This window comes from Sebastes fasciatus, chromosome 20 (assembly GCF_043250625.1).
Source record: "Sebastes fasciatus isolate fSebFas1 chromosome 20, fSebFas1.pri, whole genome shotgun sequence".
Lineage (NCBI taxonomy): Eukaryota > Metazoa > Chordata > Actinopteri > Perciformes > Sebastidae > Sebastes > Sebastes fasciatus.
The window spans coordinates 13814033-13828238 of NC_133814.1; the positions used below are offsets into that span (position 1 = coordinate 13814033).

Sequence of the window (14206 nt, forward strand, 5' to 3'; positions counted from 1 at the left end):
ATAATGAGCTGGAAAGTCAATCATATGAAAATGGACAGAGGACACAAAAACACAACAGCTGAGAATATCCAAGTTTAACAAAAAAATCACTTTTAATACATACTTTATTTCTGAGAATAAAATCTTAAATATTTTAATACTTTATCGACAGGGATACCTCCCTTCATTTGGATTAAATCTCCTTCCTTATATAGAGGCTATGTTTATGTCGATTTTTTTGACAAGATTTATTGTTTTTTTTGTACATTTTCCTGTTTTCTCCTCTCTCTTCTATTGGTTGGCTCACTATGGCTTCCCCTCTTTGGTTTCTCTCTTCTTCGCCTCGTTCTCTCCAACCCTTAAGATCCTCTTCTTCTACATCTCTATTTCTCTGTACCTGATAAAGAGAAAATGGATAAATCAGAGTGGGAAAGGACGTGTAATTTGGTCACTTAAGCGAAGTTTGCAGACAAACACATGATCATTACTACGTCAAAGTGTGAGAAAGTTCCCCAAAAATTGAACTTATCTCACTAAGAAAGCATGATGTAATCTATAACATAACCTTCTCACTTCAGAGCAATTGCTTAAATCTAATGAAAGCAGCAAGCAAACTGAGGTGGTGGAGTCACTATACACGAACAGCATGACAATCCCATTTAAAAATATTTTATAAAGAGTTCGGCAACACCCCATTTTTAATATATAAGCAGTATGTAAAGATATAATAAGCTGTTCATAACACATCGTAGTGTAGTGATATGTAGATATAAGGGCATTTTAAGTGTTTATTAATGTACAGCATTTTCCTTCAATTATAACTCCTATTAAGATATATCTTAACTGTGTAATATTATATTGTCATTCATTATCTGCTTCAGAGCTGCATCGATTAATCAATTAGTTGTCAACTATTAAATTAATCGGCAAATATTCTGATAATCAATTAATCAGTTTGAGTAATTTTTTAAAGAAAAAAAAGTCTAAATTCTCTGATTCCAGCTTCTTAAATGTGATTTTTTTCTGGTTTCTTTTCTCTTCTATGACAGTAAACTGAATATCTTTGAGTTGTGGACAAAACAAGACATTTAAGGACGTCATCTTGGGCTTTGGGAAACACTGATCGCCATTTTCTGACATTTTATAGACCAAACAACTAATCGTTTAATCGAGAAAATAATCGACAGATTAATCGATAATGAAAATAATTGTTAGTTGCAGCCCTAACTGCTCATACACCATTATCCTGTTAAGAGTCAAATTTTGTTGGGACAAGTGGCACCAGAACAGGCACGGGTCAAACTTCTACCTACAGACAGAAACGACCCAACAGACACGCTGTAATTCATTGACATTGACAGCAGCAACTTCGAGGCGATTAACTCCTCTTCTAACTAAACACAGAGCTCAGAGGAGGACATCAGATACAGAGAGCAGCACTCAGGGATCTCCCCACTCATTAGTCATCGGGTCACCTTGTCAATTCGTGACGGATTTATTGTCTCAATTATGTCATGAAGTAGTTTGGAGAAGCCAGAGTTCCACATTAACACGAGTGTGATAATATATAAAGTAGACACCACTAGGGATTGGACGATATTGTTTTTTTATCGCGGATTGCGATAACAACCTCTCACAGTGAGTTGATTGTGGCAAATTTCCATTATCAGGATAATCGTGAATATCCTCACGAGTGACTTGAAAGAGCTGTCTCGCTCGCTATCATGGTAGAGAAGTTAAAAATAGAGCCTAATTAAAAATAAAATACAGGAATTATCATGTAAGAAAGAATAGATTTTAACAATGTTGATATGTATTTTTTTTATTTATCCTTTTATATATATTCATGCAGGGGGACCTTATGATTTATGATTACCTTATGTAAGATAGTTTGCTTTTTACTAAAAGAACATTTACAAAAAAAAAGATGTGTGTCCTTTCTGTACTGCAATAAAAATATTTTTTACTTAACATTATGTAAGGTAAAGTGATTCCAGTATGTTTTAACGCCATTATGCCTAGACAACACTGAGGACTGATTCACATAAGAGCAGGAACATACAACAACAAAATAGAAAAATACACCAACATGCAGACAAACTACAGATACACAGTGATAACCTGTAGCAGTTCGGGTTGAGGAATACCTTGATTTAGTTACAGGCTAATGGTGGTGGGTTAACTGAGTTTAGTCTGGAAATCAACGAGGGGTTAAGTGAGTTAATGATGAGGGAGGGATGGAATTAGGCAAATCAAAACAGACATTATAAACTTCTGATGAATTTGTAGACAGATGATGTTATAAAATGAGATGACAGATGTGCAGGATGAAGAAGAATTGCACTTAGTTAAAATATGAATGAATAATTAACAAAAGAGATGACAGTATTAATAAATTAAAATCAGATTCAATCTTCTTAAATGAGATCAGAACTGTTATTTTAGGAAAAAAAAAAAAAAAAAAAAATGTTTAATAGTGAATGTGCAAAAATGCGAGGCTACTTACAATCAACGTAGTTGCGGGCCACAAACTTCAGCACCTCATCAATGAGGATGACGGGGAAGGAAAGCTTCAAGACCATCAACCATTGGTCGACGTTCAGATGGGTCAGCTTGAATACCATCTGGGGGGCGAAAGAGAGGGAGTCAGGACTACAGTGGAGAGCAACTACGACAAAAACTACACGTCACAGAGGACACTATTTCAATATCCTAGAACTTTACGTTACATACGCGGCTCTTAAATCAATCTGTAGGGAGCACTGCTGGCTGACTTACGGGCAGAGGGTCAACATAGATGATCATGAAGTGGAGGGACATGGAGAGGGCCATGGCGGAGAGCAGCCAGAAGTTGCTCCATGGGGGCATGCGAATCAGAGACTGGTTCTCAGACAAGCTTGGAAAAGAAAAAAAGAAAAGGAACTATGAAAACACCTGAAGAAACCCCTGGAGTTATCATCAAATGTATCATCATCACATGTGGAGTATTACCTGTTGAGAGCGTTGCACATCTCAATGGTGACCAGCACGGACAGGGCCATGGTCATGGGAGGAGAGGCCTCAAAGATATGACAATTGACTCCGGCGAAGTCCTCGTTGTCCTCGTGGCACTGCATGAAGTGGGACTGCACAGAGGAGAGGTGAGGTTATTACGTGTCGGCATTTGAGTGTGTGAAAGACAACATGAAAGAGAGACAATTACTTACCAGCTGGTAGTAGGTGACACCGGGGCCAGTTACATCATAGATGAACCAGTAGGCAGCACCCATAACAGTGGCAGCACCGACGTATCCTGTTAGGGAAACATAACAGTGTCAGTGTAGACAGGTGTAGGGTTTCTCCTAGATTTAAACAAAAGCCAAACATAATGTCCAAAGTCCTACTTACCACCAATAGCCATGTATCTGAAGAACAGCCAGCCAGAGATCAGGGGCTCCTTGGGGGAACGTGGGGGCTTGTCCATGATGTCCAGATCAGGGGGGTTGAAGCCCAGAGCGGTGGCGGGCAGACCGTCAGTAACCAGGTTAACCCACAGCAGCTGGACGGGGATCAGAGCCTCAGGCAGACCCAGAGCAGCGGTCAGGAAGATACTGAGAGAGGAAATAATACAACAGGCCGAAGTCAGCCAGAGGCAGAGAGAAACATGGCGTTTAGGTGTGTATCAGAGTGCGTTCTACATAAGCCACTCACCAGACGACCTCACCAACGTTGGAGGAGATGAGGTAGCGGATGAACTGCTTCATGTTGTTGTAGATAGCTCTGCCCTCCTCAACAGCAGCCACAATGGAAGAGAAGTTGTCGTCAGCGAGGACCATCTCAGAGGCAGACTTGGCAACGGCAGTGCCAGAGCCCATGGCGATGCCGATCTCGGCCTTCTTCAGGGCAGGGGCATCGTTCACACCATCACCAGTCTGGGTTCAGAGGAGAGGAAGCATAAGTTACTCTCAAACTACACAAACTACACACGGTCAAATAACAACAACAAATACTTTAAATACTGGGCACGAAACCACGACTAGGACGGCTGAAAAACACACGTACTGTGTGTGTGTGAAGTCAGGTTGTATTTAATGCTGCTGAGCTCACTTACCATAGCAGTAATGTCATCAAGACCCTGCAGGTACTCCACAATCTTGGACTTGTGGGATGGCTCCACACGGGCGAAGCAGGAGGCTCTGCTCACGGCCGCGGGCTGTTCGTGGAGGGGCAGATCGTCAAACTCGCGTCCGGTGTAGGCCTTGTTCTCAACATCCTCATCCTCTTTGAAGATGCCAATACGACGGCAGATAGCGATAGCGGTTCCCTTGTTGTCACCTGAAATATAGAGAAGTTTGGAGAAGGAGAAGTTTGGTGGAGAGTCTAAGGTGTAAAACATGGGGGAGTGGATGTATAAAAAACTAAAGGAGTAGATATAGCTATTTTAAGTTCTGTATAGTGGAGATAGAAATGGTTACAGTGGATGTTTTAACAAATAGAAGAACTTTATATAAAACTTTGTAGGGCTACACTTTTGTTTACATTTAGATAATATAATTCCCTGTAATTATTGCCAAAAAATACTATGTAATTACTACGTAAAAGACATAATTCATATGATAATGTTCTACAAGAGAACACATCACATTCATCCCATAATACTAACCAGTGATCATAATGACACGGATTCCAGCAGCTCTGCACTGCTCAATGGAGGCAGAGACCTCCTTGCGAGGGGGATCCAGCATACCAACAACGCCAACAAAGGTCAGGTCAGTCTGAGGAGAGAAGCGTGAATGGAGTTAATCTCACACGTAGTCACAGTTGCACCCACACATCTAAATATCAAGGTGTTTGAGTTCTCACCTCGTAATCGGCGAACTTGGTTGAGTCCTCGAGTTTCATCTCCTCCATCTTCAGTGGGGTGTCACGGGTGGCGAGGGCCAGGCAACGCAGGGTGTCGCGGCCGGTACCCCATTCCTTGATGACGGCCAGGATGTTCTCCTTGATGGCGCTGGTCAGGGGCACGCGGGTGGTGCCAACACGTACATATGCGCACCTGTCAATCACACCCTCGGGTGCACCCTGCGGAGAAAACAGGATGATTATTTTGTGTTGTGTTGAATGCTGCACCGTCAAAGAGCAGGTGTCTGACCAAAAGGCTGTGAGATGGAAAAAAGGAAGCAACTTGCCTTCACAAACATCTTGGCGCCACCATCACCCTTAGTGGGAGTGCAGTACACGGACATGGACTTCCTGTCACGGGAGAACTCCAGAGTGACGTTCTTCTTCATGAGCTGCTTGACCACCTGTTGGATAAAATGTTTTTTTTATTAGAGTCGCCTCGCCACTATGGAGTCAATAAAGAATAAATCTGTAAAGGAATAAGAAAATAAATGTGGAAATATAAAGAGGAATAAATAAAAGAATATATAAGTAAATAAACAATGCGGAAATATAAAGAGAAAAAAATAAAATAATAAATAAACAAATAAAAAAATATAAAAGAATACTAAAGAATACATTTTCATTTATTTTCACCTTTATTTGTTCATTTAATCTGTATATATTTATTTATGTATTTAAAAATATATATTTATTTATTTATTACATATAAATTACTCTATTTTTTCTGTCTTTTTATTGTATTTATTTATTGTTATATAATGTAATATATTTATTTTTCATCCCTTTATTTTTCCTTATGCTTTTCCCTATTACTTTTGCTTTTTCTTTATTGCTTTTGCTATTCCTTGAAGAGCCAAGCTAACAATCAACTGGTTTTGGGTGGGCCTTCCTGCCCAGGCTGAGTAGTCAATTCCAAGGCCTATGGAAAGGAGGCTGGGTCACGGGTGGACATGGGTCTTGGGTAATGGGGTATAACACATGCGCAGTGTAACTGAAGCTGCGGTCGTGCGTTGCAATTGGCTCAATTTCGGCGGGTGCAGACCAGATTTTACTGCGCATGTGTTATACCCCCGGAGATATGACGCGTGATCTAGCCTCCTTTCTATAGGCCTTGGTCAATTCCTGGATACATGAACCGATGCTTTTATTTAAAAAATATACAGAAAATAATTAATTTATATGCAAAAAATAAATATATATATATATATATATTTAAAATACATCAATAAATATATATATATATATATATATATATATATATAAAATACATCAATAAATATATATAGAAAGAAATGAAAAAATAAATGTGAAAATAAATGAAAATGCTCATAATTATTCTTTTATATTTTGTTATGTATTTATTATTTTCTTTTTTTCTTTTTATATATTTACACATTTCTTTTCTTAATCTTTTACAGATTTATTTTTTATTATGGCACTCCTATGACTCCACACGCCACAGGTTGGCCTTAATTAAAAAATAAAAACTGTAAATTCTTTGGAACAGGTAGGACTGACCCAAATAACTAATAGTTTTCAATGGTTCACAATTAGCTGTGTTAACAATAAAAATGTGAATTATTATATATAACAAAATGTTGCAAATGGCAGGAGGAGACTTACAGAGCAGCAGGCGTTGGCTCTCTCAATCTTGGACAGGTTCTTCACGTTGCTGTTGAACACGTTCATCTTCTCAACCAGGCAGGACAGAGCGGTCTCAGTGGCCTCACCGACCTTCTCATAGATCTTCTTGGACTGGTGAAAAGGAGGGAGATGGAGATAATTGGTTAAACTGTGGAAGGTTGTGAGGTTTCAGCGTAACAAATACACAGCATGACTTAATGACTTTACCTCGTTGTAATCCAGAGAGGAGTCGTTGCACAGGGCGCAGATGGTGGCCAGCTCAACAAGGCCGTCGTATGTGCTGCAGTTGGTCTTGGAACCTCCCTGGGAACTGAAAGACAAAGAGAGAATTAGAAATAAATGAGAGATGGTTCATGTGCTCTTTAATGATACTGGATTTGAATGATGAAAACCAACTTACACCTCGCCCTCGGGGGTGTACTTGGAGCCAGAGATATCAAAGGCATCAAGGCTGACGTGATCGCCCTCTGCGCTCTTGATGATGAACATCTGTGGCGGAGGAAACAAAGAACGTTTTAATTGTATCCGAAGTAGGCTAGTTTTATAGACAAACTGTCGACGACACAATTTCCTTTTTGAGTGTTAAGCTTGTTTCTCCCACCTTGGTCACACACATCTGGTTGGTGGTGAGGGTGCCAGTCTTGTCGGAGCAGATGACAGAGGTGCAGCCCAGGGTCTCCACAGAGGGCAGGCTTCTGACAATGGCGTTCTTCTTGGCCATACGGCGGGTACCAAGGGCCAGGCAGGTGGTGATGACAGCGGGCAGACCTGAGAGACGTTGGGTAAAACTGTGAGTGCGATAAACAAGCGGCGGAGGAACACATACACTCACTCTAACTGTCGCTTTCTGGCTTTAACGACGTGCTTCCCTTACCCTCGGGGATGGCAGCCACAGCCAGAGCGACGGCGATCTTGAAGTAGTAGACAGCGCCGCGGATCCATGAGCCTCCGTGGACGGGGTCGTTGAAGTGGCCAATGTTGATGGCCCAGACAGCAACACAGATGAGGGAGATAACCTTGGACAGCTGCTCGCCGAACTCGTCCAGCTTGGCCTGCAGAGGAGTCTTCTCCTGCTCGGTGGCAGCCATCTGGTCACGGATCTTACCGATCTCAGTGGAGACTCCGGTGGCCACAGCAACACCAATGGCCTTGCCGGCAGCGATGTTAGTGCCCTACAGAGGAGAGGAAAAGAAAGGTCAAAGAACAGGTAATGCTAGGGAAAAAAGGAGTAACAGGAAAAAACTTGAAACACAGTGAAGATGAAATATTGATGTTGGTAAAAGGCACTTACAGAGAAGAGCATGTTCTTCTTGTCCTGGTTGACAGCTCTTGGGTCGGGAACGGCCTCAGTGTGCTTGATCACACTAACGGACTCACCTGGGAGAGAAAGCATTTACTCAAAACTGCCGATAGAGTTTGGGCAGAAAAAACATGTGGTGCAGATTTAAGGTTTCTTGAAAACTTACCGGTAAGGATGGACTGGTCAACACGCAGGGTTGTGGACTTGATGGAAACAAGTCTGATGTCAGCGGGGACTTTGTCACCAACTGTTGGGATTCACAGAGAAGTCATCATTAAAATGAATTCTTGGTATTTATACTAAATTGTCCTAGAATGCATCTATATTTTCTTAATTACATTGAACATAAAATAAACGCAACTATGGTTTATTTTTAATTATATTTGCACCTCCATAACATTCAAGTGACTGTAATAGTTGTGATTAACACAATCTATGTCACCCATCATGAAATCTTTAGCTGAAAAATAGTTCAACAAATATGGTAGAAGTTATACTAAATTTAGAGTCAAATGCTCAGAGTAACTTTCTATAAAATGATCCATGGATTTATATTGAAACGGACGGTAACACTTCATTTTACAGGTCCGCAAATTTCATGGTAATTAGGTGATAATTAGCAAGTATTTGAAATTTCTTTGGAATTAATGCCAAATTCACCCAATAATTACCTCAAAATGTATCAAAAATTACTATGTTTGGCTGTCTGGGCTTCGGACTTGACTCTGGACTTTTATTATTATCATTTTATATCTATTATAAACATTATTTAATAATTATTTCCCAATAAGCAGTAGTAAATAGCTGGTAATTTATTTAATACATTTCCAGGAAAAAAATACAAAGTTAATTGATATGCTTTATTTTCATGTCTGCTGATAAATAGATAATTATTAGCAAATAACTTCTTTGAAATTTCTTTAAAAACTCCCTAAATCATCACATTTGTGTCGACAATAAGTCACACAATGGGGAGATTTGTGCTGATCAGAAGTGTCTTCTATATGTTTTGGTTTTCCACCTCTGATGAAGAGCAGCACACAGCCGCTTCTCAAGCCTAAGGGCCTTATTTTAACGATATATACTATTTAAGCATATAATTATTAAATAATGTTTATAATAAAGTAATTTTCGATAAATTGTTAGGTAAATATTGGGGTAATTTGGCAGTAATTCCAAAGAAATTTCAAATAGGTTACTTGCTAATTATCACCTATTTACCATGAAATTTGCTGTAAAATGAAGTGTTACCAAACGTACACATGCATGGCCCAATGAGAGTGAACCACACATGGGTAGGGGGGGGGTTACAACCAGCTGGAGAGGCAACAGGTGTACACTGACAAATAAACAGAAGTGGGCAATGGCAGCGAGGGGAGAAGAGGTGCGGCAGGTGCTAGTGGGGGTATTTATACTCCTGATTTTGCTTTCCTTCAGTCAGCATGTTTTCACAGCAGTGCTACTCACATTGCCTTAAAAAGACACGAGGCATTTCCAGACGCATATATCCTGAATTGTCTTCCTTTAACTCACTGGATCTTTGTTTTTATCTTTTCACAGCTACATTATAATTACACAGCGAAGACTATTTGACATAACAGACTGTGACTAACAGGGATGTTATCCCCCTGACGTTTACAGATCAGGCTGACAGAATGATGAACAATCTTGACGTTTCTTACCAGACACCTCCACAATGTCTCCGGGGACAATTTGTCTGGCCTTGATCATCTGCACACTCTTTCTGTCAGAACGGTAAACCTTGCCCATCTCAGGCTCGTACTCCTTGAGAGCCTCGATGGCATCTTCAGCGTTACGCTCCTGTGGCACAAACAAACAAGAAGACACAGTCATTAAAAAAGTCAAAATGAGTAAAGGAGGGGAGGGGGACTCAGCTAAAATAAAAATATAAATACACACATTCACAAATTTTGAGCCACACTAAAAATGATCAATAAACTGATGTCAACACGCCTGTTTTTCCTTGAATGTAATCCATACTCATGTTGTCTTTGGTCTGGCACTGACAATGTCCTCTAGCAGGCTTTGAATCATTACACACAGCAATCACACACCAATACACAACCTACTGATGACACATGAGTACGACACTTTTGTCTTTTTCTTTCTCCAAATAAATACCAAATATTGTGTGGACGGTTGTGCATGGATCTATGTTAATATACATAATCTAACTGAGGAAGTGTGCAACAAGAAAGTACACGCTGGCTTCAGAGATGAAATCTCCTAATAGCAGATTACAGTTCTGTCTTAAGAGGAAAAATAGGAACGAAGCAGCTGATTTTCGACACTTGGAGGGGATGTTCCTGTAGCTGCCTGACAGCAGTGCCAATTACTTAATGGCATGCATGTAGAAGAGCATGACCTGCATAATGTGAATCACCCATCTGGTGAACGTATCATATGTATCATCTTAAATTGAAGCTAGAGTGAAGATTTACTCTGTGTTGTAACAGCTACTTTAAAGCACAAACCAACTATTCCAGTTGAGCAACCACGTCTGGGTAGAAAACATGGCAGTAACTGGAGCCTGTGTACTTTCTGTCATCATTTGCAATGGATACGTCTTATTGCTCAACGCGCCGGGCATTGTCACTGACCTGCCACACACCAACGATAGCGTTGGCGATGAGGATAAGGAGGATGACGAAGGGTTCCACAAAGGCGGTGACGGTCTCATCACCTTCCTCGAACCAGGCCAGCACCTGACGTCAGAGCGGTAGAGAACAAATCAGTGTTGGTGTGAGACAACAGTGACAGTGCTCCTGAGAAAACAGCATGCAAATATGTCCGAACATCTGTATTTAATGTACAATAAACATTGTTTAAACAATCGGATTGTGCCTGAATAAAAAGATTCCTCAAAGCTTTATAAGATTGTTCATAATATGTAAAGTCTGAATAATAAAAGGGTATAGTTTCAGGGATTGTGGAGGCTTTTCATGGGAATTTATAGTTTTATATGCATTTAGCATGTTTCACTTAGTATATAGTATAAAATAACATGCAACAATGTGATAAAAGTATGATGATTTTATTTATACAGCTCATTTTCAAGACCTTGTCTTCATTTACTTTGAGAATTTTTTATCTTTTCACCTGTTATTTTGATAACATATTTGTATGTCATAATATGGTTACGTAATTGTTATTAATTTGATCTCAATGTCCCAGAACTCTTTGCTCCTCCAGACTTCAACCCTCTCTCCATGGAGGCCCTTCGTTCCTTCCTTCAGGCCTGACCTTTCCCGAAGGATTCAGTTTCTCTCCTCAGCTTGGGGCTCTCTTTAAATAAACCCATAGCCCTCGGCCCCCCTATACTTTCCTGACCCCCCATCTCTCACTGGCTCCTCAATATTCGCCTTCTAAGGCCATCATGACAGCTGCCCGAAGGGGAGAAAGCTGGGCATAGGAATTAATACACCTACAAGCCCTTGCAATCTGTCTCCCTCCTCTCAAGTTGTCGTCCGCAAAAACACATGGAGGGGTGGAGGGGGATAAGAAGTTCTTTATCTGGACAAAGTGACCAGACAGAAATGATCAACTGCTTGTTTTCTGGAAGAGTTACTGTGATGGGTTTTAAAGTTAAATGCATTATAATGACCTGTTTTCAGGACGGCAATAAAGAATGTAAGAGGAGCCGAGAGATTATTGTGCCAAATATGTAAATGTGAGAAAACGCATTGTGACGAGTTTATTCTTGTTAATGAGAATTGTAAAAGTATGCAGCTGTTCTTTTGTAGATAAAAGCCAAGTGATCCCACGTGGTGTCAGTGTCTCGTGGAATTTGTTGCTACTATTATGTCTACTATAAATCCTACTGCTGTTACTTGAGTTTAAAATGAACGTGACAGGAATAACCAGAGTTTAGAGTTACTGACATGATTAAAAAAAATAAAAATACCAATGCTTGTTTACTTACAAAAGAGATGCAGGCAGCCAGCAGCAGGATCCTGACGAGCAAGTCCTCGAACTGCTCCCTGATCAGCTCCCAGACGCTCTTACCTGAGTGAGACAGACAAGGAAATAAATGAATATAAATCAATGGATAATTATCACAAAATATAAATGTAATTACTGAAATGTGCAAAGTGTATTTCGGTGCAAAGGGAATATATAAAGTATGGATTTAGAAGAAGAAGAAGAAGGAAGGTATACTTTATTAATCCCTCTTGGGGAAATTCAGTTTTCAGATCTTTGTTGTTAAAATGATATTCAAAATGTATCATACAGTGCTAGTCATTAGCACGTGGGCATCACACAATCAAACTGCAGCCTGCATGTATCATTATTACAACCCTTTTCAGAGTACTATTGATGGTTTTCCCAAGTGGGTCGAATCAGGTGTCTGGAAGTTCTTGTTCAGATTTACATATTTTGTAAAAAAAAAACAAAAAAAAAACTCACCCTCCTCAGCGGGCAGCTCTGGAGTTGGAGACGAAGGTGAAGGAGCAGGAAGGTTGTGGAGACAGAAAGACAGGAAAAAGGATGCTCAGTTAAAATGATTAATATTCAGAAAAGAAACATGGCGTTCATCAAGAAACAACTTTGGGAGAAAAGTTATACTTCTTGGTATAAGATGATCTTTGGTTTCTGAAACTCTCTAACTTCCATCTTTTCAAAAATCCCTGTGTGATTTACACTTAATGACTTTAAGCAATGCATGGAAGCCTGAAATTAAAAAAAAACATTGTACTGTATTTGATATTGAATCAGCTTTGACCTAGGCCTAATGAAAATCTCACTGCAGTGGGTATCACTTTATAAATCCTTAACTTGTAAACAAAATAAAACATGTTGAATGGCAGCTAAAAATGTTCCACAGCAACAGAAACATCACAGTGAAAACAAAGAATGCATATGAATATAATACCATATTACACTGCCTAATTTGCCAATCCACTGGTTATTGATTAGCAATCATATTACGGATCATTTAGACGTAAGCCATCTAAGGACCTCCCCTTTCTACCCGGGCCTAAAATTATCCATCTCTCTTGTTAACGCCCGCCCCATATATCACCCAGGAAGCTTCTTGAGCCATCACCTGTCTCTCTCGCTCTCCAGCCATCTTCTTTGGCTATCTTTAAATAGCTCTTCAAAGCCCTCAAAGTCTCTGCTTCTCAATGTCTCTGCATTTCTACCAGCTGTTGCAACTCCTCTCTAAAAAAGCATCACATGCAAAATCTCAACCAAGCCCGACTCCATTGGTGTTGACTCAGGAAAACACCTCCAAACTATCATAGCAGATGTACTTTGTGGAATATTTTCAATGCAAACACAATAAATTTTTTCTTTAACCGTGAAGTGAGAAGTTTCTCTATGTGGCCTAGTTGCCAAACAGTGACTTTGTCTTTCCTCTCTCAGAAGGCCTCCCACCCCATCCCTGACTCTCACCATTGAAGCCATACTTGTCCAGGTTCTTCTTGAACTGGTCAGGAGTGAGACCGGTATTCTCGTTCACACCGAAGTTAGCCAGGCATTCAGCCGGGTTTTTCATGTGTGAGTTCTCCATCCTTTCTGGATAGACGCGCTCTTTTACTTCTTAGTTGTTCTCAGTTTTTCCCTTGTTCCACCACCCGCAACCTAGAAGCGTGGCACCCTCCTATTCAGGAGTACTAGACTGACAGAAAGAGCGAATAACCGCATACATGTTCAGGGTTTTATACCACCAAAGGGCTCAGGATTGGTGGACACCCCGCCGGCACACGCCCCCAAATTCCAGCATGGGAGGGCATGGTGGTGGTGGTGGTGGGGGGTGTGCGGGTGGGGCTCGAGGTGGAGCAATGGGGAGGTGAGATGGTGGACTTGGACAGGAACATGGCTTGGATTTGGAGAGGAGGTAATGCAGGAGAGTGGTGGCGAAGGGGCTGGGGGACGGGGGAGGGGGTGGGGGGTCACACCGTGGATGAAAATGAGATCTGTTTTTGGAACATGCATGGTCAGTGGAATAAGACGAAGGGAGAAGGTGAGAGAGTGAGACAGGAGATCATCCAGAGGGGAGGAGAAGAGGGGAGGGGGGGCACATTGAGTGACGGCTCAACTGGTTTCTGCTGAGGAAGGTGGCCGAGCCAGAGAGAGAGAGAGAGAGAGAGAGAGAGAGAGAGAGGAGTGAACTAGAGAGATATTGAAGAGGGGAGATGGTAGACGGATAATTTAGTACAAGAATTAGCCGGCATTTTTACATGGAGAATGTGCGTTAGACATGTTGGCGCATTGACACATGATGAAGTTCACAGCTCAAACCAGAAACCAGAACTTTGTGCAACAGATCTGCATCACCAACACGTGTCCATTTATCTCAAGTTCTGCGGAGCCACTCGTAATAACAGACACACCAGACCTGATAATAAACCTAGTTAAGTAAGACATGGGGAT

The 14206-nt window shown here is 40.8% G+C and overlaps 1 protein-coding gene across 3 annotated transcripts; it reads right to left on the minus strand.

Moving 5' to 3' along the window:
• Nucleotides 1-69: 69 nt before the first annotated feature.
• atp2a1l (ATPase sarcoplasmic/endoplasmic reticulum Ca2+ transporting 1, like) lies at nucleotides 70-13469 on the minus strand. 3 transcript variants are annotated; one of them, XM_074619178.1, is made up of 24 exons: nucleotides 13226-13468; nucleotides 12236-12253; nucleotides 11751-11833; nucleotides 10429-10533; nucleotides 9490-9628; nucleotides 7974-8054; nucleotides 7799-7884; nucleotides 7382-7679; nucleotides 7109-7275; nucleotides 6908-6996; nucleotides 6715-6817; nucleotides 6487-6618; nucleotides 5148-5264; nucleotides 4822-5040; nucleotides 4622-4733; nucleotides 4070-4293; nucleotides 3670-3890; nucleotides 3367-3569; nucleotides 3186-3271; nucleotides 2971-3104; nucleotides 2758-2875; nucleotides 2486-2603; nucleotides 2127-2172; nucleotides 70-376 (listed from the first exon to the last, which is right to left on the minus strand). In XM_074619178.1, exons 1-23 carry the CDS (start codon nucleotides 13341-13343, stop codon nucleotides 2168-2170), a joined length of 2976 nt encoding a protein of 991 aa, XP_074475279.1. In that variant the 5' UTR covers nucleotides 13344-13468; the 3' UTR covers nucleotides 70-376; nucleotides 2127-2167. The 3 variants fall into 3 exon arrangements, with proteins under 3 accessions (XP_074475279.1, XP_074475278.1, XP_074475280.1); XM_074619177.1 differs by lacking the exon at nucleotides 2127-2172; XM_074619179.1 differs by lacking the exon at nucleotides 70-376 and having other exon boundaries at nucleotides 2126-2172; nucleotides 13226-13469.
• Nucleotides 13470-14206: the final 737 nt, after the last annotated feature.